This window comes from Mastomys coucha, unplaced genomic scaffold, assembly GCF_008632895.1.
Source record: "Mastomys coucha isolate ucsf_1 unplaced genomic scaffold, UCSF_Mcou_1 pScaffold5, whole genome shotgun sequence".
Classification (NCBI taxonomy): Eukaryota; Metazoa; Chordata; class Mammalia; order Rodentia; family Muridae; genus Mastomys; species Mastomys coucha.
Window position 1 is genome coordinate 29,666,916 of NW_022196911.1, and position 26,127 is coordinate 29,693,042.

Here is a 26,127-nt window from a genome sequence, read left to right on the forward strand (position 1 = left end):
TGTGAGTGGAGGGAGAAGGACCACCCCATGTGAGTGGAGGGAGAAGGACCACCCCATGTGAGTGGATGAGTGGCTGAGGCTACAGTTTGTCCACTCTCATCCCTTAGGAACATTGCTTCTTTCTCTGTCCCACACACACTGAGCCCAAGATACAGGCAAGCAAAATGAATCTGCAACTTTGTGTGCATTAAGTGGGATTTACTGCAACCAGCCCAGGTGTTTCCCCACTGGTTAGAAAGCAGTCCATTACTGTTTGTGTTTTGGGGCAAACAGCCATAGTTAGAAACATGGCTAGTTACATATAATAATATAATATAAATGACAAACCTTGTAAGATATTAATGGTATGTCCATGGTCTGGGTGCTGAGCATGAAGGAACCCTTTGATTGTTCCTCAAAAGTCCAGAGCTTATTAACCACCTCCACCCCCTCCAACCCCAGTTCCCAGTCCCACTCCCAATATATACATTCTCTCCCCAGCCAGTAACCCCAGGAGATGTGACCAAGTCAAGGACCCTGCCAAAGCCTTAGAGATCCCATAAGCATTTGTACCTTTCACATCAAGCTCATCTTACTTAGTGGTCCCAGGATCTTCAGCAATGCCTTTAGGGGTATCTTTAAGAGCTACCTCCTTCTTCATGAGCCTGACAGATTAAATATCACCTTTTCAGAAAGCTCTTTTGGGCATCCTTAACTTAAATTGTGTCCCCAGTCATGGTCCGAGACTCTACTCTGTCTTGTTTCATGTCACAGCCATGATGACTACTTGGCATAGAAATAATCCATATGTAACGGTAGCAATTGCATGCATTTTATGGGATGATTCTCCCAGTAGCTGGTAAATACCAGGAGGGAATGAACGTTCCCTCACTGCTCTATGTCCTTTATTCGGGGTAGTTGTAAAGGAAAATCTTAGTGACTGGATGAAGTCTCCCTCTGCCCTTCCAGATCATTCTCATTCTACAAGGACAAACCCTCTATTGTTAGCAGAAGATGGCACAATGCACAATGTGTTCAGTGTCCCTGATTCCACTCCCTACCTTCTACACCCAACAGACTCACACAGCTCTATAGACGACTGTGTAAAAGACTGATCTCAGATTTGTACAAGGGGATATCTTAGAACATCCCTGAGCCCTGGCCACACCACTGTGGATCTGGATTCTGGCTTTACAGCCTCCTTCCCATTGAGCATGTGTCTGAAATCTCTACACATTTAGTCTCCTCATCTACAATATGGAATGATTGGTAGGACCTGCTTCAGTAGCTGTAAGAACTCAAGCTAATTTATGCAAGGTGCGTAGCAGTCAACATGTATAGTGTTCAAATATAAAAGTACACCTATACGTATGTATGGCTGATAGGGATACTTGGAGAAGCCATAGAAGGTAAGTTGGATAAAAAGTAATAGCAACTGCTAACAGTCTCATCAAAGTCACAGGCTCCAAGTTCACTTGGGTCTGGACAGGTCACTTAAATAAATGGAAAAGGCAGAGTGGCTAACAGGGAAGGCTCCATACAAGGAATAACTGCTGATCAGTTCCTGCCATGATTAGGCAGGGACGATCTTGGCTGAGCATGCCCAGAGCTCCCACTTCTCAGAGAAACCTTTGAGTCTTTGTATTGGCTGAAATCTTGGAGCTATATGTAGGGTCCTGTTTGACATGGGGTGACATCCGGATAACCTCATCCTAAGTTGAAAATATAAGAAGTTGGAAATGCATTTTAAGTAGTTACACAACAGAGCGCTCTATGTGAGCAGTGGGTATGGATGGGTTGTCATTCCCCTCCATCCACAGCTGGTTGGGAGGTCCAGCCTACTGTACTGGCCAACATCACAAAATAGTGTAACCTGGAAGTCACAGCAAAACTCAGATTGCAAGATACAGTTTCTATGGAGTGCATATTGCCCTTGTTCTACGGCCAAGTCTATAAATGCTTACTTGAATCACCGTATGTCAGGATGATTTATTTATACTGGTAAATAAGTCATGCAATGCTCTGCAACCAACCCAAGCCAAGGTGTGCGGCTTCCTAGTAGGAACTGCTAGCGATTGATTTTTAAATTTAACTTCATGGAAGTGTAATCTACCTGAAGAATAATGAATCTATGTTAAGTCTATATGCCCACGAGCTTCGACAGATGGTCTCAAGTAAGTAAGCACAATTATTGAGATATAAAATATCTCCTGTTATCTCAGAAGAGTTCAGTGGAGTCCATTCCTAAACAGACCCCCACCCTAGCCTCAGAGAATTGCAAATCTGTTTCTGTCCCTGTGGACTGGTTTTTCTTATTCTAGAATTCCAGATAAATAAGACATGGCCATGGTGGTTTTGATGTGTTTCTGGTTCTCTTCACACAGAAACAAAAATTGTACAATCCTTTTGTCTTTTGTGAGACCTGCTCTATGGCTCAATGCATTGTGAATACCCCATCCGCCCTTCAAGAGAACATGGATTCTGTTTTGCTGCTGTGGTGCTCTATAAATGTCAGTGAGGTGTTGGCGGGTGCTGCTCAGGGTGACTGCATCTTCACTAATTATTTTTATCCATTTGTTCTATCAGTTTTTGAGAGAAGGATGCTAACACCTCCAGCCAAGGTTATGGGATTGCCTATTTCTCTTTCCAATTTGTTAATTTTTACTCTGTGTATTCAAAGTTCTTCTATTTTTGACGATGTATGAAGTTAATGGATGTTTAATAATAACACACCTACATGATGTGTATCTAGCTGTCCCATTTCATCACTTCAAAAGGCTTCATTTTGCTTTCATAATACATCTGGTCTTAAAGTCATGTTTAGCTGGGTTTCTGTGGGCATTTCTACTTTATGATGACAGTATTTGTTAACCATGTTCCAGCTCCTTAAAGCATGTTTCTTATAGGTACTATACACTAGAGTCACTCTTTTTTTAACCACACTGAAAGGTTTTCATCATTTAATTACAGTATTTAGTCCATTAACAGCTAATGTAATTCACCAACATGGGTAGAGCTTAATATTTTATTGTATCTGTTTCTTTAACTTTTAGAGGGGTTATCTTCATAGTTTTTCTGTTCCTTTGAAAAGATTACAAGAGTGTTTCTTACCAGTCAGATTTTAGTTTGCCAACTAAATATATTTGCTTCCAGCTCCATTCCTTCCCACCACTCTCTTGCACACTCCCTTACTCCCTCTCAAATTCATAGCCTCTACACATAAACTTGTAAAAATAACCCGTTAAATCCATTCTGCTAGTACATACATGGCTTCATGACTGACTGCTTGGTATGAATGTATGAATGGTTATTCAGAGGGCTCATTCCCAAGGAAGAGTATTTGTTCTTTTAACAGACATTAGTTGCCTATAGCTCTTTGTACAGAAGAAGGACCCTAAGGGATTTCCTTCTTTTACATTAGCATGTCTACTGGCGTTGGCATCGTTCACCTCTTTTTACAGGCAACCATATTGTTGCAGTATCATGGTTGTGACTTCCCTGCCATTTCTAGGAGTCAAGATGGCATAGTAGACTTCTTGACCCTATAGCTCTTTGGGTCTCTCTGTCTCTTCTTCTGTGATGGTCCCCGAGCCTTTGGGTGCAGATGTTGCATTATAGATGTATCCACAGGAATGGGAACCCCATGATCAGTTTGGTTGTGCTCTGTATCTTGAACCAGTTGTGGTTTTCTGTGGTGGTCTCCATCTATGGCATAGAAACCCTCTTTGCTGAGGGCTGAGAGCTATACTTACTGAGGGCACAATGATAGGCACTGATAATGCAGCTAGGAATTGTGCTCATTTAGTAAAGTAGCAATGGTAGGTGCTTAAGACAAGAACACATTGTTTTCCCTCAGAATTTTGCTTAGGCTTCCTATCGCACTCGGTTGATTGAAACAGATTATTCTCTCTATGTATTCAGTTGGTGAGTCAACTTGAGTAGTTGCCTGGCATTTTATTTTTCGGTGCATTTTGGACTATGGCAGTACCTTTTTTTTTGTTTGTCTCAATAATTTGACATTTTTTCCCATCTGTTCCTAGGTGGGATCTGTTAGGAGTGACTTGGCCAGAGACAGAGGCACACAGTGATTTTGGAATTTTTCTGCTCTTCATGTATCTGCATTTTATTCCTTTTGATTACTAGGTAGCTTTCTGCCTCACTGATATGTATGCCACAGTCTCTTCATTCCCATTTACTTACTCAAAGATTAGTTCTAGTTTGGGGGCCATGATGAATATAACTCCTTGGAGATGGGATTACAAGCCCTTGGTTTTAAATATCACCCTCTGTACCTTGCATAGGCACTTGATGTCAGAAGTTCCAGAAGGCAAGGACTACTTACTACTCTTAACTTATAGGTGACATTCCTAAACTTAGTGGGGTTCTCACTTCTCAGGTCCATGTCATCCCAGTCACCCTAAGATCTGGTTAAACAGCCTCACTTCACACCTTACAGGAAAGGGGCATGGGTGCAGGCTAGGCAAGCATTAGATGGACTATTTTAATATAAGTTCATACATAGTATGTAGTCTTACATGTGGCCTAACGTGTTCATCTCTCTTCTCTTCAGACTCTGTTTTAAAGTGAAAACTGTGAGTTTCACCTTTCCACAATGTGTATACTTTGTGGAAACTTTTTTTTCTCTAGAAATAGGCAAGTCTAGTTAAAGAATCACAAAGCATTCCAGCAGGAACAGGGGAGGGTACATGAACCCACCGCCAGCTGGGGAGTTATTGACTACTGATGGCTACTGGCAGCAGGGAGAATCCTTGTAGTCAGCCATGTGCCCACTGTAGTTCTTTCATGCTCCTGAGGATGACCTCAAACTCATGTGTATAAAGGCAGCATTTACTAGACTTAATGGGTTAGCTTTTATTTTAAGTAAGAGGATATGAAGTTGGGAGGGGGTGGGAGTTAGGGAGGAGTTGGAGAAAGGTAGGATACAATCAAAATACACTGTGTGCATGTATGAAAACTCAATAATTAACTGTATTTGGTTATTATGATTTATAATTATTGTACTTTATAAAAGAATCAAAACACTCAAATTCTTAGTTTTGTTGCCAAGTTACTGTGTGACTCTGGAAAATCCCTTCCCTTCTATCTCTGGGCCTTAGTATTCTCTTTCCATAATGAGTGAGGGAAAGCTCTTCATGGTAACTATCAGAAGTAAGATTCTATGTGGTTGGGAGACTCTGGCTTGGTCCTCCAAAGAGAATTAAGGACCAGGGAAACCTCTGACAGAGTGACCCTGCCACCTTAGCCTCACCTTGGCAAGGCACGTCGCCTGTGCCAATCTAATGTGCTCATTAGAACATGTGCAGGGTGCTTCAAGCCTGCTTCCTGGGGGTAGGGCTTGGAAGACCAGGCCTTCTCTGTGGCCTCTTGCTGGGAACAGTTTAGATGTTTCACTAAGGTCAAAGATCCCAGCAGATGACAAGAGGTCAGGCTTGCTTGAGATCAGGACCAGGGCCCCCTCAGTTACAGCAGTGGGCAACCTCTTCCACAGCTGCTAGCCAATCTGATCCTTCCAGCATACAATCACTCAGGAGCCCCACTGGAAGGCCTGGAAAGGTGACCTTCTCTGGCCACACAGACAGTGGCATCTACTCTGGAAAAGGCCACAGGGGGCGCTGTCACCCTCAAGCAAATCTCAACAGCACAGGAGTCAGCTCTGTACTACTCTCCAGTAACAGCTCCAAAATCAGCCACTGGGACATAACTTCTATTTCATTCTTTCTTTTTTATGAGAGGGGAGAGCACGTTCACATATTATCTGCACTATAATGTGTGTGTACTCATGTGTGTGTGTGTGTGTGTGTGTGTGTTCCCTTGTGTGTGCATGCATGTGTGTGTGTATATTCTTGCCTGCAAGTGTGTATGCATGCGCATATGCATGTTGTGTATGTGTGTGTGTATTCTTGTGTACACATGCACATGTGTGATTTTAAACAGTCTCTTGTATCCCAGATTGGCCGTATTTTGGTATGTAGCATAGGCTTTTACTTAGCTTTCTATCTGTACTATAGCTCACTTCTATTCTGACTACAATTCATCCTAGTTCTAAAATGAGTGTGGAAAGGAGTCTTTATGTTATTACTTTTAAAAATAAGCCAGCTTTACTTATCTAAAGAAGGTAATTGTAAAAAAAAATGTAGTCAAACAAACTGCTATTCAATGGGAGCTGAATGCCATTTTCTGCAGAGGGCTTGGAGCCTTTGCAAAGCAGGGAGATAAGCAAGCATTAAGTCTGTGAGAATACATTCTGGGAAATTTCCCTTTGGATGAAATAAGGCCTGAGCCAGAGGTTGAAAGGGAAAACCTTCCTTGACTTACTGTCACTCAGTGTCCTATTCCCACATGGTCCATGTTCTCCTTATGTGTGCCAGGACAGACTCTCCCACGCTGGAGAATTCAGCCTTATCTTTTTTGTCCTCACAAGCACAGGGTGACTTTGGGAGGAGGATAATTACCTTTCTATGCTCATTGTGAGAGACCCCAAGTTTGAAGTTGAAAATCTTTTTCAAAAATACAAACTTTGGGGCTGAGCTGTCTTAGTAGGTGGGGTTGGGGTTGCTCATTGCCAAACCTGACAGCTTGCATTCCACCCTTGTCTCCCACCTAGGGACCAACTCCTAGGTTCACCTAGGGACCTTTGTAGGCTTGCTTTAGCTCATGTGAGCCCCCATCCCATACATAAATGGGTATCACTAATAATTTTTAATTATAAGTTCTTTTTGTTATCCAGCACTCCCCAAGCATGGCAGAGTGGGGCTTGAATTCCCCCTGTGTCTTTATTTATTTATTTATTTTTGGACCAGTGTTGCATGGCCAAATGCTATGACTGAGTTGTTCCCCACCCCATCATTATGTTAAAACTCCAATGAGTTTTTGCGGACCTTTGACTCTATATCTGCCTTCTGTCTTTGAGTCCTTCTCCAACCCTGTGAGGTCTTCAGAACATAAGAATATGACCATGGATACCAAACAGATGGACAATGCTAACGGAGATCAGGTTCACCTTGTGCCACCGTCCCCTCTCCTCTCATGTGAGGAAACCACAGCCAGTAAGGGCCTGAACTCCATCCAGTAGTGACAGAGTTCCCAGATCTTGAACTCTGGACATTGACTCAGCCTGAGACTATCTCCACAGCGACTGGGAAAAGTAGCATGTGGTCCCTCTCGTCAGCAAATTATTGGCCTCTTTTCCCTGAGGTCTGACACTATTTTCATCCCTTGCAACAGCTTTATCTTCATCGTAACCTTGGACCACGGTTTATTTATCTGCTTCTCTATCATGAATGCTACACTAATATAAACTGTAGCCTGATCCAAGTACCTCATAAGGGCATGTGTCTTTGGATGACCACTTTCAAAAGGAATTCCCAGACAAAGAGAAGTCTCAAATCAAACGAGATACAAGCAGACACTTTCATGTTCACTATCAAAACACTCCATAGCCAGGTCGCCACTTTGTTCTTCGTCCAAAAGTGGGGAGGCAGAAACCCATTCTATGCTGGGCTTGTTAATACACAGATGGACAAATATAACATTGATGTGTTCTTTTGAATATTTTTAAATCAATAGTGAGACTGAACATCTCTTTATATGTTTATTATCTATTTGAATGTCTTCCTTGGTGAAAATAGATTTACCTATTTTATGCTGGAGAAAAAAAAAAAAAGCTTACTTATTGACCAGAGACTGCCCAATCAGAATGTTGTGAAGGTTTGAGCTGCACATTGTCTTATTGCTCTGTGCCATTGCTTTCTCTTCTTTTCTGCAGATGGAGGTGTTGCCACAGGGAAACACATTATCTGTATGCAGTCCACTTGGACAGCTCTTGGAGAGTTCCTCTTCAGATGTCAGGCAAAGGAGGGGCTTCTACCTCAGTAAGATGCTAAGCACATGGCTCTCTCTATTAGACAGGGGATGTGACAATAGGAGGGCTCTCAAGTCACCAGTGTGGCTAAAGTTCACAGCTTCTTGTAAAGCATTTGCAAGGCTTCGTGATCCATACCAACCTATGTGTGTGCGCACACGCATGCACTCTTAGCAAGATTTGAGGCCTTGGCCGCCCTGCCCTGCTCTGCTGCTCTGCTGCCTTCCCATTTTTTATCGCTGTTGTTCTAAGCACTTACCTCTTCCCCTCTCTACTTCTCTCCCTCTCCCCTTCTCTCACTTCCTCTTTCTCCGTTTCTCCCTTCCCCTCTCTCCCCTTCCCCTCTTCTGTCCTCCAGGCCTTCACACACACTTCACCTCCACCTATTACATCCACTCTTTTTCCTTTTCCAAGGAAGCAACTTTCCTGGCTCAAGTGACTCTGGGAACCCTTCTCTAACCCCCTTATCTGAGACAGCATCCTTTTTAGGACTAGCCCATCACAGCACACGCTCAAACCATGTACTATTTACTCTGTGTTTCTCTACCAGCCCTCATGTTCCTCAAAGGCATGACTGGAATTTGCAATCATTACATTTTAAACCTCCAGCACAGTGCTGGGCACAACAGGGCTGATTAATAGACACTTGGTGAATGTGTGAATGCGTGAAGGGATGTCTGATAACCCAGTGACAGTGTTCTCCAAACTGTGACTGAATATGTTAGCTGGTTACTTGTAAGGAGGAAAAGCATGTACCATGGGAGAGCATGGAGATCACAGGACAGAATGCTGGATGATTTGAAGGGTCTGAGCTTGGGCCAGGTGTCAGGGCACAGTTTAAGGAAGTGGGACAATCTTTGGATTGGATGCTTTGAGAAAGAAGGCGTAGTCCTAGGCCCTGCAATCTCTGTAATTCTTGTCCATAAGGGTAAAAGACTAGGCTGAGGCTCAAGCTGCACCTGGTAATGAATTATGTCTTTTTGCTTACCCAAAACAGGGGGCGCATGACAACATTACAGGGCATTTATGATTCTATCTTGATCCATGATGATAAAAAATAGCTTTGAGAGGATCTTGATGTTCTTAGAAATGGTTTCACATTCAACAGGAGAACACAAGGCTCAGCTTGAAGGGACAGCAGCCCCCCAAATTTCTTAACTGATGCACATCAGCTCAGGCATCAGTCAGCACCTTTACTTTTCACCTTTCTTTCCTCACTAATTCCTTTTATATAGGCAGTGTGTGGGAACAAGGAGATACAGACACAAAGAAAATCAGCATGCTGTGTGCCTGAGCGCATGCCAGGTACAAATGGGCACGAAGATTCTGGTTTTGTTTTATTCACTGTGTGGGGTTCAAATTTCTCAGCCTTAAAAGTGACGACCTTAGAACGATGTTCCTAGGAGAGCGCTTTGTTTGCATGCTAGAGCACAGGTCTTCACTCTCTGTTAAAATCAGTGGCTTCTAGCACCTGTGGGCATGAGTAAGCATGTGCCTGCCCATGAGCACGTATGCCATGAGGTGTGAATTTTTCTGGCACTTTTAAATTCCACTGTAAACATAGCTCCCTCATGCTATCCACTCTAAGTGTCATCTCGAAGTTTGGGAGTTTGGAAGCATGAGATTGGAGGCAGGAAGCCTAGAGGGGCCTTTTGATCAGTGTTCTCCAAAAGACTGGGTTAAGAAAGGCACATGGGGTGGGGAGTGGGGAATCACCACACTCTTCCTGTAACTTGTATGTTTTCTAGATTTTGGACAATTGCACCTTAGTTCTTAAAATATACTTTAAAAGCATAAAATCAAGGAGGTGAGAGAGCAATGCTATATTGATTTGCAGGAAAATAATTATTTAAGGGGATTTCTCTTAGAAAGGCAGTTCTGTGCTTTTCATGTATAGTCTATAACTTGATTCTCCTAGAAATGCTGAAACAGGCCCTTTGGTCATCTCCACTTAGTAGGCGCTCACTGGCCCAGCATCCTCAGCCTCTGCAAGGCCCAGGGATGTTTGGATTCTAACTCAGACTAGATCCCAACCCCATATTCCTATTCCTTAGCTTGTTTTATGGTCATTTCTTCCAAGTGCTGGCAGGTTGTAATGGTGACTGTTAACCTTCTGTCTTTGCACTAAAACTGGGTCTACCCCCATTAAACCGTAAAGTCACTCAAGCATGCAAGGGCTTGGGGTCAGAGCCATGTTCAGCTCCTTTCTTGAAATCTAGTCTCAGGTAAATACAATCATTCCTGGACAGAAAAAAAAAAGCAAAAACAAACCCCCAAAAACATCTAACCATTGCAGGCAAGAGATAGGAATGATAGGGGTTGAATTTGGTAAAAGTTAATCTACAGAACTGTCTCTCATCCACTGTGGAGCAGCCTGCAAGGCTGAGGACTGGAGATACTGTGGTCTCAGGAGCTGCTCGTGGGGATAAAGAGATAAGCAGGATTAATAACTAGTCTCAAATTATGTCCATTCATTTGTATACCCTGTCTTTAATTCATTCTGGACTAAGCAAGCACATTCCCTTCAATCAGAGACTGTGATGATTTCCCTGAGAAGCATCAACAGGAGGTTCTTGCCCTTAGAGTTCACAGCCTATAAACTCGAGGCAAATGGAGAAAAAAATGCTATGCACTGGTCATTGCCTAATGTTATGTGGTAGACAAGATTTCCCAGAGCATATACACATCTTGTGTCACCTAACAGTGGGAATGGGCTAGGAGATATACATTCTCAGATGGCTCCCACCAGGAGAATGTCCACACAAAGCACAATGGCTACAACATCACCAAGCAAAGAATCTCAAGGGAGCACTTCGATTGTCATCTATGAATCTGCCCTTGGCTGATCCACAATGTGACATATGACCATAGCTTCTTAGATGAGAAATGAAGGCCCAGACAGCAAGGGAGGAGCTTGGGGAGAAAGAAAGGAGAGCCTGGTGTGGTCCATGGCAACAGAAGGAGCTTGACTCCACAGTGGGGTTTCTTTTCTTCCCTGAGGGGGAAGTTTGGGGCAGAGCCATGTTTATGCCGCTAAACTAGAGCAAGCTCAAGCTGGGTCCTAATTGCTGATTTCTAAGTTTGTGTGAGTAATATTATGCTAAATATATCCATTATTTTAAAAAATTAAATTAAAAACAGAAGAATAAACTTCTACAAACATAAATAATATTTTTCAAACCTGGTCACCCCTCAGCACTTTCACTGTAATTTTTCAATTAGTGGTGTCCTGGATGCTGTGTGCATCTGTCCTATCGGCATGGGAGAGATCATATTTAACGTGCTACTGTGAATGTCTTCCCAGTTCTGTCTTCAGAGACAGCATGTGGGAAGCTTGAGACCAGTCTCCTTTTTCCTCTGCAGAGAACCCGTGAGACATCTTCCCCCACCCATTAACACAATTGAGTTCAATGTACACACCTAAACACATAGCAATCACAAATGGGATTTCAACTCTCAGTGGTTTTCCTACTATGAGCAAACCAGTGGTTACTCAGATAAAACACAATACTTACCAGTGTCCCAGGAGCCCACTCACAGCCTTTTCCAGATCCACAGCTCTCACACAAACAAGCAGTCAAACTCAGAGATCCACCTGCCTCTGCCTCCCAAGTGTTGGGATTAAAGGCATGCGCCACCACTGCTCGGCCTTGTTGGGATCTTTCACCTATATTTTGGTATTAACATCTGGACACGTATTCCCCAACTATCCCATTTTAAATGTTTCAGGTTTACACTCAAAATATAGCATTCTTGGGTAAACATTTAAAATCATCTTTTCAAGTAGATGCCTGCTTACATTAATTTCTCCAGCACTGGCAGAGGTTTGACTGTGGTTACATCTGGCAGAGATTTGACTATGGTTGCATCTGAATTCTGGGATAAGGATGTAACTGGACCTTTGACGTCCCTACAGAGAAGCAAGGACCTAAAGGAATGGGAACCAAAATGTTCTCTGCTAGTTACATTTCTCACCACTGTGACCAAATATCTGACAGAAGCAACCTAAGGGATGGAGGATCTACTTCGGTTTCAGCATGTCAGTCAATGATAGCTGGGGTAAAGACATAGCAAAAAGAGCATCTCACATCATGGCAGGCAAACGGTGGAGGAAAGGTTTAGATAAGGAGCCAGGGCATGATATATTCTCAGAGACATACCCTTAGTCCCCAACTTTCTCCAAAGGCCCCACTTCCTACTCTATCATCTCCCAATAATCCCATCAGATTAGGAATCCATCAAAGGATCCACAAATTCAGGAGGTCAAAGCCCTCAGGATCCGATTGTCTCTAGGTCAGCCCTGGTAGGCATGCACAGAGGCGTGTGCTATTAATCTCATTGGCATTTCTTAATCCAAGTTGATCATCAAAACTGGCCATCATAAGGCCTGAGGAGTGCAAAGAAATGGTCCTCTGGGGCCCTTGAGAGGGTCACTTTGCAACAGGAAAGGAGAGGATGGAGGCAGGGATGCTGCTGTTGATCAGGAAGATGTAGAAATGAGCTGGAATGGAAGCTTTCTTAGGCCATTGCTCTACATGCGACTGTTTCGGGGTACACTGGGAAGACACTGTCTATAGAGTTAGCAGGAGAACAGGAGACGGTGGCTCTGCTCCTGGTGAGTAGGCATTCTCCCTGACTTCTGCCCCAGAGTGCTGCCCTGGTATTTAGGTGAAGAATGTGGACATTGGATCTGCCCCCACCTTTGAGGTTTGCCTTTTCTCTTTAGTGCTGTGTGAACTTGGAAAGTTGACTTCACTTCTGTGAGACCTAGTTTACCTCTGGACCAAATGAAAACAATGATTGTCAATGATCGGCTCAGGGGTGGCTGTGGTTGTTATCTAGTCTCTGGGAAACACTCATTTCACAGGAAGTGATGGTTGGTGTTGGTACATCTGCTGTGGCATCTGCCTGGACTAGAAAGATAAGTACTTGAATCACCTTCCTGACAGATGCCACTCCAAGGTTCTCTCCTTCTGGGAAGAAAGAGAAGGTGGGAGGCTGGAATAAAATATGTGTAGGGCAAGAGTCTGAGCTAAGCCCACATGAGGATATGGCTCAGACCTCCAGTGGCATCTTGGCTGACATGGCCCTCCTGATCCAGATGCTGTGTTGCTGTGTTTCCTTGATAGAGAACCTTCCTTCCCGATTGTCCTCACCAGGCCCCACAATGCCTGTTTCCAAGGATGCATGCGAGCCCTAGGTCTAGATTATATAGAACACTGTTTAAGATGCTGATGGACTTTCTAAACTTTTTGTGCCACTGTGTCTTCATGGACGAATGGAGACAATCACAGCAGCAGCTGTTTGCAGATACTATGGCTGCATGTGCTAGACACACGCCAGCATGGTCCCAGCGCCTTTTGCACAGCTCCGACTCACATGCATGCTGCTGATTCTTCTGTTAACCGCTTTCTCTCTCCTTATGCCTCACCACAGCCTCTCCAGTCCCGCATCCAGATCTATCTCTTCTGCCAAGGATGCCAATGCCAGCTTCACCCAGCTTGAAGACGGCACCAAATTCCCATGCGCTTGGCTTTGACTTTATAGCAAGCAAGATTTGGGGGAGGCATGTTTTATATGAGCTGATGGGCTCACATTGATTCCTTTTTATTATAATATAGTCCTGATGTGTCTGACCTAAGAAAACCCATTGCTCTCCCATCATTGGAAATGGGCCTGGATCAGGTACAAGTGTAGAGACCAACCAATCATTGCCTAGGTTGGGGCCATGCATAAACATAGCAAGACCCTTGGGCCCTTTCACTGGAGTGTGTTTCTAGCAATGGGGGGTTGGGCTGATGGTCTAATTGCTAAATATGAAGCTATGCTTTATGACCTGGGGTGGGGGTTGGGGGCGGAAATCAACCTTATATTCCACCACACACCAGAAAGTGACTTGGATAGCTTAATATTTTGTGTGTAGCATTTAGTGACTTTTGCCCCCTGCAAATTTGCCCTTTAAAATAAGTGAGATTATTGTATACATATATAACATGCTGCATGATCTGTGGTATGTAGTCTGCTCTGAGGCATTGTTTCCTCAAACCTCCATGTTGGAAATGCAGCTCCTTTAATTTAGAGTTTGTAGAGAGACTTCAGGTAAGTGGTAAGGGTGAATTTATAAGTCGCCGGTGTGTCTCACCCCTCCGTGCAACCTTCCTTGTCTCTCCAATACCTAGAAAGCACCTCCCCTTTTAGATGGCAAGCTATGTTTTTAGTGCAGAGACAAAGCATAGGAGGCTAATGAGTTAAGTACATTCATACACAGCCTTCCTTCCTGCATCCTTGTTGACTTCCCTCTTTCCAGCTTGCAGCATCTGCCATGGCTGAACAATAAGATCTTCCTGGCTTCTCTCCTTCCAATGCACACAGCAGTGTGCTTCCAACAAAACCCCTTTTCCTGTGACATCCCAGCTGCTGCTCAGAGCTCCCCTAACACACATTTAAGGCAAGAGGTGGCAGGGACCTCATATGGTAGGAACCCTCAGACTTCCTCTCCATTGCTGAACCCCATAAAATTCTGATAGAGAATCGAGTTGTGGCCTTTGGTTTTAAATTGCTGGCTCTCTTCTGGGGTGGCTTGACTCTTTTGGGCCCCCTTCCCATTACTGGTCTTGCGCAGTCCTCTTACTCATTGTACTTCAGTCTGGGAAAGAAGTTGGGGATGAAGAGCAGGCAGTGAGATAAGCAATGTCTCAAGGTGTGGCTCTGAGATCTGGGAAAATTTGTTGAGAGTAACATGTGGTGTGACAAAAATCCCCATCTGGGTTTCAGACATCTATATTTTAATTCTGTCTCTGATTGCCATGGGCATGGAGTCCCTGTCTTCCCTGCAGCAGGCAACAAGGGGCAGCTGATTCTGATATTCCTGGTCTGACACACACCCCAATCCCCACCAGCTATTACTACACATGAGATTCGCTGTAGAAGGATGGGCTTGTGATTTTCATGACTGTACTCTTGTGCACCAAGTATTAGGCTCTCTGTTAACAGCTGTGAACTAAGAGGCTTCTATTAATGCTTTCACCCAGCCATGTGAGTCCTGGATATGTTGCCCACACAGAAGCAGAATCTCTCAAGGACTCGGTGCTCTCACCCATAATGTGGAAATCAAGGGACAGTTATATAAATAAAGCAGAAAGCTGGTCAAATCCAAATGACAGAGCCTGGCATCCAGGAAACCCAGGGTGGATGTGCTTCTCATTATAGTATGACTGTGGGTCACCACCTCCCTTCTGTCACTTCCGAGAAAGAGTTCACTGAGCTGCCTCCGGCTTGACCACTCTCCCTTCTCCACCAGAAAAGAAACCCCCAAGTAGAAGACCTCCCACTTCAATGCACACATATGTCAGCTTGCAAAGTGTAAAAAGATCTGCTGCTAATAGCATCGGCCATGACTGAGGCTATACAATAGTGTAATGAGTGCAAAAGTAAGAGAACCCACTCCTGCTTCAGGCATGCCACAACACCACTCTGACCATGTTTTCTCATTGTCTAACTGGACTAGTGGCAGCCCTTCACAGGGGAATTGCATGTTCATAACACAATCATGGGGTTTGCATGAGCTGTGAAGCTGGGATATGCCGTGCCTGTGTGGCATGCGACACAGGTCGGTTCCTTCCGTGTACACACCTACCCTATATTTCATAGTCTTGTCTTTACACTGGGGGTCTTTGTCTATCTCCCCAGCAATGTAGGCATGGGACAGTTTTGATACCATTTTTATCTGCTTCCTGTCCCAAGTACCTTCAGGCAACCAGGAGAGAGGACAACTCATAAAAAGGGGTCACACACTCTAAAGAGCTTTCTTTCTTTCTTTTCTTTTCTTTTTTTAATTAATAAGTAAATCAGGAAACCAAACAACACTTCTCAGGATGTGCTCTCATAAGACATCACAGCCATATAAAGTAACTCACAAAAAGAGGAGAGGCTGTGCTCACAGCTGCTCTGCCCTCCAAAGGCAAGCAGAGGACCCCTCCCTCCCCGGCCATTGTTCTCTCAGACAAGTATCCACCTCCCCAAGGCTATAAAAAAAGGACATGCTTATTTTGCTCATTTGGCCTTGTTTCTCTTGGAAGGTTGAGCCACATCTTATTCACTGGTCCATGACACATACATACAGGAAGCTGGTGTTTATGAGATTTTTGTGGGTGGGCAGTACTAGGGTTGGGGTTCAGGGGTAGACACCACTTGTCTCACTGACCTCTGACTCTGCTCAAATTCTGTAGAAGGCTAGTGAAGTAATACCCTGTATTGCACCTACTAGAGGTACTGTCCTACAGGGGTACTTGGACTGGGTATCCTGCTGTTAGCTTACCCCCCTGAGTGGCAGGTAAAGGAATGCCTGTAGGTAAGCTGGGGCAAGAAGAAAAAGGACAGGTGGGGATATGTCATGGCCAATTTGGTGTTGAATTCTGAGGGCATCATTAGAAGCGGGAAGTGTGCATGTATTTGCCATAACCAACTTTTTATGCTAATGTTCTCATCCAGTTCATCCATTCCTGATTCCTTTTATCCAGTCTTCGAGGGTTAGACAGCCTCTGCTTTAATGTCATTCTCTGTCATTTTCATGACGCTGGGAAAGCTGACAACTTTCTTGGGCCTTTGTGTTATGATCTGTCAATTGGAGAGGTTCAGGTGAACCTCAAAGGATGATGGCACATAGTATGACTGTCTCATTAAAAAGCCCAAGACAGGAACCAGGACATAGTAAGTGCTCAACAAATGGCCACATCATTAATGGCAAGCAGATCTTGGTATGACCACTGTAGTTATCAAATCTGTGCAGATTCTCATGTGATAGATAGCCAGAAGGCTTGAACGGTGTTTAAAAAGAACACAGATTCTTCCAATCTCCCTGCGGTGCTATCTGGGAAGTTCAAATGTCTCAAACCTTGGGGTAGTAGAGGGTCTAGTCTGAAGGACCACCATCGCTTTCCTCCCAGACAGCTCTGTGGACCAGAAGCTGTTCTATCTCTAGACTTCAGTGCCTTCCCTGGGGAAGAGGATGCTGTTAGTGTTAATGCTGTTGTAGAAATGTGGGTTGAACTGGTTGAAGACAGAGCCTCCATAACCCAGAGCATTAGTGGGTACCGGGTTGGCCCATTCACCCCCATTCCCATGGCTACTGAGGTTGGTAAGGGGGGTGTAGGAGTTGAAATTCAGTGAGTTCTGCCCCATCTTGTCGATAGGCTCTGGGCTCAGTCCTGGTGTGGCCACTGAGCGGGTAATGGGGTTTGTCCCACTCACGTAGGCTGTCATGGTGGAGAGGAAGTTGTTGAGGCACGGAGTGCCCGAGGGGGCAGGGGAGGAGCGCTTCTCTGGAGAGCTGGTGGTGGTGTCTGGCGAGGCAGTGTCTAAGACCTCCTGAGGCTCCGTGGACTTGGGGCTGCTGGCCAGGAGGCTGGTCTCGGTTTTCTCTGAAGCCAACGTGCTGGTGCTGGAAGATGGATCTGATTTTCTCTTCCTCTTTCTGCGGAAGTTTCCGTTGTCAAACATCTTCTCACAGTTGGGGTCCAGAGTCCAGTAATTCCCTTTGCCTGGGACAGAAGTGAGAGAAGTTAGGAATACAGAGATGGACACAGACCTCCTTCTATCCACCTGTCAGTCTGTAAACGAAAACCAAGGGCAGCAATGCAAAGGAAAGAACAAAGCCTGGGACAGAAGTGGAGACATCCTATAATCACCAGTCCCTCCCCCACCTCTTCCTAAGTACCCCATACACACACACACACACACACACACACACACACACACACACACACACGACTCTGGGGAGTTCACGGAAATGAAATATAAGGCCTGAAAGAGTTTAGAGGATCGTTCCCTTTAACGATAGAGTGCTGGGGTTCAGGGATCCAGGGTGCTATGGGGTATCATCAGAGCTTCTATTTCTAAGTTTTAGGAAACCCAGAAAACAGTTCTGGGTTTCCAAGTCTTGAAGATAGGCTTGAGCTCTGGCTTTTCTCCTCAGTGACTAAAGACTTCGGATCAATCTCAGCTTCCTGATCTGAAAAATATCCTTGTTTCCCCGGGCTCACTGAGGAAATATAGGGAAGACACTATTTGTGTCCAAGAGCTGTATGACTGAGGTGCCACCAGAACGGAAGCCCCAACTCTTCCCTGCTACTCTGAGCTGGGCAGTGGTTGAAGATTTGCACTGGGCAGTCTCCTTTCTGAGGGGCAAACAGATCTGACCAGAGCTGACGTCAAAGTGAGCAGTGGAAGGGTTCCAACCCTGTCTTCCCATGTGAGAACAAAACTAGTCTTCGGTTCTGGAAACTGGATGCAGAAATGCTTCATATTCCTCTCTGCAAGTATCGGTGGCTCACCTTTGAAAAGGAGGGTTCCAGTCTTAGGATAAGAGCTACATTTAAGCTGAACACTATCACTGCCATTCTGGTCTATGCCACTTTGGAGAGGCAGCTTTACCCCTGAATGCTATTTTTCTCATCTGTGCAATGGGTTCACTAAAAGACACCCTATAGAGGGCTGCCAGCATTAAAAGAGGTTCCAAATAGAGGGAAAGGCCAGAGCCACGCCACAGGGCCAGCAATGGTGCCCAGCCAAGGCCAGGTCCTCTCCTCTACAGGTGTGGCTACTACACACTCTGGTTTGGCTTGGACTAGTCCTACCCAGGACTTTTCATGTGCTGGGTGGGCACAGAATGAGGTAGATGTGAATCATGACTTCAGGATACTGAGCTTTTATTCACATCAGAGACTGGAGAAATTATTTCATTATATAATAGACATTCTTTCCCTCCCTGTTATTTTTTTGATGAGGAAACTGAGGCAGAGTAACTGTAAACTCCTGGAGACAAAAAAGCCTGAATCTGTTCCCGGGCCTCACATTCTCTTCTACTGTGGGTTCCTTTCAGCACTGTCTCCAAGCAGCTCCGATCAGAACTTTCTAAAACCGAGTTTGGAGCAGAAATGAAATGAGCCCTCAGGGATAGCTGCAGCCTTTCAAGGGGTAATCTCCTATGCCATATGCACTGTTGTCTATCTTACCTGGGTCATCCTCATCTCGGGGCACCTTCTTGAAGCAGTCGTTGAGTGACAGGTTGTGGCGGATGGAGTTCTGCCAGCCAGCCTTGCTCTTGTTGTAAAAGGGGAAGTTGTCTGCCACGTACTGGTAGATCTGGCTCAGAGTGAGGCGCTGGTCGGGTGCACCATGGATTGCCATGGCAATGAGGGCTGAGTAGGAATATGGTGGGCGCACCAGCTTCATGAGCTCCTCCTGAGAGGGGATGGGCAGCCAGCCCAGGTCGCTGGGCAGTAGCTGCCTCTGCATGCCATAGGCTTGGGGTAGGAAGGGGCTGGAGTTAGTGCCAGGCAGGTAGGGTGGTGGGGTCATGGCTGGCCCATTGAGCCAGAGGTAGGGGTTGGGGGTGGCCCCGTACTCGCCACCACCTTCGAAGGAGGTGGGGCGCTGAGGACTGGGCATTCCCTGAGGGTGGAAGAAGTTCTCATAGTAAAGATTCATCTCGGGGGGCTCCTGGCCGATGCTGGGGAACTGGGGGCTGCATCGAGGTGGTGAGGGCGCCGGGAGGTCGAAGGAGCTCATGTTGGAGCTGGCTTCGGGTAGCCACCGGCGGCACCTGTGCTCTCTAGAGCTGCCCCTGACAGGTGTTCAGCAGGCCCTGGCCTCCTGTGACTTATACCCCGAGGGCTTGGCTGGGTGGCCCCACCCAGGGGCGGCCACCTGCCAGCAGGTCCAGGCCAGGGCCCGCCTCCCTCTTTTCTTAGCTGTCTGTGGCCTTGGTTCCCACTAATGACATACTAAAGGAGACTTATTGGGACCAGTACCCCAAGTGACAAGAGCTCCCTTCATTCTTCCCCTGCTTCCTTTCCCATCATCCCAGAGTACTTTTTCTCTTTCCCTTGCATTTTCCTTCCCTCCTCACGTTCCCTTTCTTTCGCTCTCCTTTCCATCCTCTCCTCAGCTTATTCTGTGTTACTTTCTTTGTTTCGTACACTTTCTTTCCTTTCTCTTTGCCTGGTTCATTCTGCCTCTCACTCTTGTTTCTTGCTCGTGACCCCTCGTTTCTCTTTCCAACCCCGCCCCTCCTTCTCTGAAGAACCCCCACCTACCCCACCCCACCTACCTCACCCACCCTGTATATCAGCAAGGGTAGATGCATTTTTCTAGAGTTGCCAGGACAACCTATAGCTCCTGTAGAGTCAGAAAGCAGCTTGGCCTCTGGAGAGAACTCAGGTGGTCCCCTCTTGCTCCTCTCTCTCTCTCTCTCTCTCTCTCTCTCTCTCTCTCTCTCTCTCTCATGCACTACATACACACATATACCACACACACAGACACACACATACACCACATAAACACATACACACACAGTTACATATACCACACACAGACATACACATACACCACATAAACATACACACACTTACATATACCACACACAGACACACACAAAGACACACACACAGAGACACACACACTTATATATACTACACACAGACACACACAAAGACACACACACACACACACTTATATATACCCCACACAGACACACACAAAGACACACACAAAGACACACACTTATATATACCACACACAGAGACACACACACACACACAAAGACACACACTTATATGTACCACACACAGACACACACACACACAAAGACACACACTTATATGTACCACACACAGACACACACACACTTATATATACCACATACAGAGACACACACACACACACACACACACTTATATATACCACACACAGACACACACAAAGACACACACACACACACACACACTTATATATACCACACACAGACACACACAAAGATACACACACAGACACACACACACTTATATATACCACACACACACACACACACACACACACACACTGTAGACAGGAAGAAGACAGTGTGAAGGCTGCTGTGGACATGGCCTGGAGACCCACCAATATGAGCAGCAAGGCTCTTTAAAAGAACATCAAAAGAGAGGATGGGAATTGGATTTTAGGTAGAAATGAGAAAGAGCATCCATGATTCAAATCTCTTTCTAGCTTCAAAGCACAGCAGTCTTCCCAGATCTTCCGCTGATCCAATGTCTGTGGAAGTTGTTGTGCAGAGACCCCTGGTACTGAGGAAGCTGGGCAATGCACGCGCCCCCTGGCTGCTCATGTCCTTCTCCTGTCCTTCAGCTTCAGAGACAGGGCTTACACCCTTTACTGCTTAGCTAGGGTCAGTTTTCTCTTGGGGCTCCACTATAGATACAAACTTGGTGGTCTCTCTCTCCCTCTCTCTCTCTCTCTCTCTCTCTTTCTCTCTCTCTCTCCTTTACACATACACTAGGCTCTGAGCATGCAGCAGTGCCTGGAGTTCTCCCTCCAGGATGCTCTTTCCTGATGAGGTAATGGCTGAACCACCTCTGCTGGAGCAGGTGGAAGAGAATGGATCTGAGCTGTCTATAATAACTCCCTCTGCCTTCCAGTCTCTACTTATCCTGAGTCCACACCTCCTCGCTTCCCCCAGACCCCATGTTTCTTTGAGGCTGAAGACGATGATGCCACAAAGAGAGGTTGTCTGCTTAGGACTTCTCATTCTGCTCTCCCTTCTGGACAGTTGTGCCAGGTCACACGATGAACACAGGTGCCACAGAACTGCTTCCATTTGCAGTGTTTGGGTGCCTGTGTGAGGAGGTCCAGGTAATTGTGTGAGAGGGGTTTCCAAGCAGCTACCTGTCCCCATCATGGACATGGCAAGGACCCCACAGTGTCTAAAAGTTCCCTGAGGTTCAAAGAAAGTAAGCTTGGAGTGATTCGTTCAGAATGTTGAATCAACAGACAGCACGTTTTTGCTTAGTCTCTCAACTAGAACTCATCCTCGATGAGGGTGGAGCCTGAATTGTTTAAATACACACCCCATGAGAGCCCAACAATATGGATACAAAGCTGTGCGATTAACCTTGCAAATCTGCTTCTCGGGCTTCACCTTCCAGAACAAGACAGAGCAAAGAGGTGGTGTTGTATCTCCTCTTTGGTGTTGCCTATCATCATAATAAACCACAGCTAACACAACTGGCCAGCAATGAGGGCTTGGCTAGTTAAACAAAGCCTTCTCCAAATGATGTAGGTTTATGTAGTTATGAAAAATAGATGCCAGAACAATTGAATATTAGTGGCCTGGGAAGATGGCTGTGTTTTAAAGAAAGTTGGAGAAATAGGCTTCAAAACCATGTTTTGAAAAATAAAACCATACTTATAGTCCTATATACACGCACAAATACAAGATAGATTAATTTTTTTAGATGGAAGATTTTTCTTGGTTTGTGTACTTTCTAGTTTAAGTGGTTAGATAAAATCAATCATGTTGCTGCTTTGCATTAGGGAGGTGAAACATAAAAGGTCAGGGCTGGAGGCATGGCTGGTCTTCAGATAACCCAAGTTCAGTTCCCAGCATTTACATTATTAGTCAACTCATGACTGCCTGTAATTCCATGGAATCCTGGAATCCATTGCCTCTTCAGGTCTACACACACACACACACACACACACACACACACACACACACACACACCATAAAGAAGCAAACACAGGTTCTGAACTCTGGAGGACCCACTAGCCAATTATAGCTTCTCTCGGGGTGGTCCTTAACAAGTGACTTAGGTTTTCTCATGTTCAATTTTCTCAGGTGAAATGGGGGAAAGGCCATGACTTAACCCACAACGTGGTTATGAGGTAAATCATTTCACGTGGCGCAGACAGGCCATGACAGACATTATGCTATAGTAGCTATGGACTTATAAACAATTGGGCCCTCCCGGAGCTTACACCTTGCATGCTAATTGATGACTTTTGGCGGCCAAGGGCCAGGGGAAGAGGGACAAGAATTAAAATGAAAGAAATAAGGGGACATAAGGGGACATGTTCATTGTCACAGTTCACATAGATGTTGTTATATGAACAGACTCCCTTTAGGGGTCTCCCGGCTGGGAGAGAGTTATGGAGGCAGGCTCATCTGAGTCTCCTTAGTCACACATGGTTCTGTTTGTTCCCCAGGACATCCAAGAAAGCCTGTCTGGTATGAAGAGGTCTTATCAGGTACCCAGAGGGCTGAGGGTGAGACCTGTTACACCTCGGTCTCTGTGCTTCATCACAAGGTGAGCCCTTAGACAAGGGGAGTCCATTTCAGATTTTCATGAACCCTGGCTCAGACACTGGATATGGACAGCAGGAGCTGCCTGGCCAGACCTGGGACTTCTGAGGAAAGACTCAAATGACTCGTTTGTTGATGAAGTTTAGACTCTTTGAAAATCCCCAGAAGTGAAATTCAAATCTGAGGATACATGTGCTGGTTAATCATAGGAATAAACAAGCAGACAAATACATGAATAGAAGATTGAGGAGTAGGTCTGAGCCATCCCGGGGAAGGCTCTGACAGCAATTAATTTAATACAGTACAGAGAGACACCTTCTTGACTGACAATGCTCACATGTTCTAAGCCCCACGTGGTAGACCAGGGACAAGACAATAGGGCATTACAAACATGGGCTTTGGGATTGGACCTGGCTTCACCATTTGGTAGTTGTGTTTGGTAGTTGTGTGGTAGTTGGCCAAGTTTCCTAATCTTACAAGATCTCACTTTGTTTATCTATAAAGTGGAGACACAAATAGTATCCGTATCTAGGCTAGTGAAGGAGAAGATATGAGATATACATGAAAGTTCAGAGCCTGGAAGCTGTCAAAAGGGCAGGTATTGAGAATGCTTAGTCCCGGAGGCCAGGCAATGACACGGGAGGAGGCTCTGGGCAGAAGGCCCAGCATTATGTTTTCCTCTATTTGGTTTGGCCATTTGGGTGCAATGCCCCAGGAGGGAAGGAGGAAGGGTCTGTCACTGTTTCTGGGGTGTGTTCCCAGCATTCAACTGCTGTCCTTACTGGCTCAGAAGCCTGGGATATCTCATGCTCTGTAGACAGGATGACCTCACAGATACGTACCCAAGCTAGCTGACCAGGGATAGGCATGCACTTTTAGAAGTAGTCAATCATGAACTTTTAGAGGTCTGATATCAGTTCACCTACCAAAAGGATGGACCTCACTAATAGGGATTTTCACCAACAATGGTTCACTTAATTCTCTGGTCCGACTTGTGAAGTGAGGATTTGGTTCTCTTGCTTAAACCAGGGCACAAAGGCACAGGACAGGTGAATCACCCTTAAAGGCAGAGAAAACCAAACATGTGAGAACTGTGACCTGTGCGCTGGGGGTCAATGTTCACCAAGCTGAGGTCACATGCAGCACACACAGGGAGCAGAGAGGCCAGGCTTTGTCACTAGACTTTGAGTTTCCCTCTTACTCCTAAGATACTACAATGCCTTAGATTGGAGACTAATGGTTCTGGGCCTCATTTTCTTCATGGGTAAAGTGGAGAAGTCCAACTGCTTTTCAGTGCTGCTTCAGGACTACATGGTAGGCATGCAGACACAGTAAAATCAAGTTCTTATTTGGGATGCAGGAACTTTAGGTAATGAGAAATGCTAATGTCCCACTAGCTGTGGTTACAGTAGCAGAGGCTCACACCTTCCCTGTCCTCTGTACTGGCCTTTGATGGGGCCTCTGAGGGCTTGTGCTCCTCTCTACACATGAAACACAAATAGCATCCCAGGTTTGAGGAGGTTCTTGGTGTAGAAATGGGCTGTGATGGCAGAATTCTAAAAGGGTCTAGGTTAAAGTCATTGCATTATAGTTTTCCCATCTGCAGCAAGATGGAATACAGTCTCAGTGCTTGCCTCCTCTCTACAAATGGCTTCCTAGAGAGACAACCACTCTTTCTAGTTCTTGCCTGGTTTGCTTACCCTGTCTAGTTAGCAACACTCCCAAAAGCTATGTCTTGAGATATTTGGGGACTTGGTGCAAGGATGATGTCTCTGCCCCATGGAGAAGTTGGTAGAGGTCTAGCTGGGTGTTCACCAAGCTGAGGGTTATCTTGATGTTCTCTGTGCTTTTGGTGACTAATGAGCTTAGGTAGAAGAAACATGGGTCAATACCTCCCTCTGGCGGTCTTTTATTTAAAAGCAGGAAAGATTCTTGAACGGAAATTTTAGGCCAGACCAATGGTTTAAGTAAGGGCAGGAGTCTCAAAGGAAAGTGTGGTTGTCACAGGACAAGACAAAGAACATCTTATTAATGAATCACATCCCTTAAGAAAAATCCCTTATCTCTCTGCCCTGGCATAATAAATGATTGGTTGGAATGAAGTGGAGTCTATAGGAGACAGCCGGCCATGTTTGGGTTGCATGGATCTGAATTATATTCCTGTTGCTGTGTTTTCTGAGTGTCTTGGTGCTGTTTAGCTTCAGTGCTTCCAATTTCTCATCTCTGTAATCTGTTGCAAAGACTGAAGGAAGTAATGACACCTAAGAGGTCGCACGTGAACAGCAGTTGTTCTGCCTAGGATTTGGCACAGGCTTGGCTGTCTTCACAGATCCGTGGAGCTCCTAAGGCTTGCACCCTTCTGGGGCCACTGTGTTTGTGCTGTTTGGCTTATTTAGTATGTTTTTCAATTGCTGCTCTATTTTTTTTTAAATGTGGTCAACTTACTTTAAAGATCAAATTCTGGGAATCTCCTGGAGTTAGACCATCAGCGGTAAGCACCATTTGCTATAAGTAGTTAATATGGGTGCTTTAGATCGTGTACTGTTTGGGCCTGAACTCACCCAATTTCATAAGCAGTCATAAAATAACTCCCCTTACAAGATTTTTCTCACTGGAGTTATTAAGAGTCAAATATAAGAAAAAAATCAATATGGTCAATTGTGTTTCTTTTTGTAAGAGTCTGGGCTATGAACCCTAACGACCCAAGGGATTGTTAATTACAAACTCTAAAGAGATGAAGAAATATAAACCACTATGCAAGGTGGAATGGTGTCTGCTCTGTGAGTTTGGTGGGCTTCAATGTTCTTTTTCAAGAGGAGCCTAAACTCCCTGCTCCAATCTTGCCTTCTCTGTCCTATCCTCCTCCTCCCCTTCTCCTTACTTTCTTCCCTCTCCTTCTCTCTCTCCTCCCCTTCTTCTCTCCCTCTTCCCCTCCTGTTCTCTCTCCTCCCTTCCTCTTCCCCCATTCCCTTCCTCTTCTCCCCTCTTCCCCTCCTCCTTCATTCCCTCCTCTTCCTTCCCTCCCTCCTCCTCCCCTCCTCCTCCTTTCCCTTTACATCATCATCACTATCCCTCTGTTTTTCAAGCAATCCATACTCTTTCATCTAAGGCTAACTCTGAGGAGAATCCCTCA

At 45.3% G+C, this 26,127-nt stretch overlaps 1 protein-coding gene across 2 annotated transcripts; it reads right to left on the reverse strand.

Moving 5' to 3' along the window:
• Positions 1–15,677: 15,677 nt before the first annotated feature.
• On the reverse strand, positions 15,678–19,488 carry Foxi1 (forkhead box I1). 2 transcript variants are annotated; one of them, XM_031351735.1, is made up of 2 exons: positions 18,874–19,488; positions 15,678–17,400 (listed from the first exon to the last, which is right to left on the reverse strand). In XM_031351735.1, the coding sequence occupies exons 1-2, from the start codon at positions 19,427–19,429 to the stop codon at positions 16,838–16,840; spliced, it is 1,119 nt and encodes a 372-aa protein (XP_031207595.1). In that variant the 5' UTR covers positions 19,430–19,488; the 3' UTR covers positions 15,678–16,837. The 2 variants fall into 2 exon arrangements, with proteins under 2 accessions (XP_031207595.1, XP_031207596.1); XM_031351736.1 differs by having other exon boundaries at positions 16,838–17,115; positions 18,874–19,483.
• Between the last annotated feature and the right edge of the window lie 6,639 nt (positions 19,489–26,127).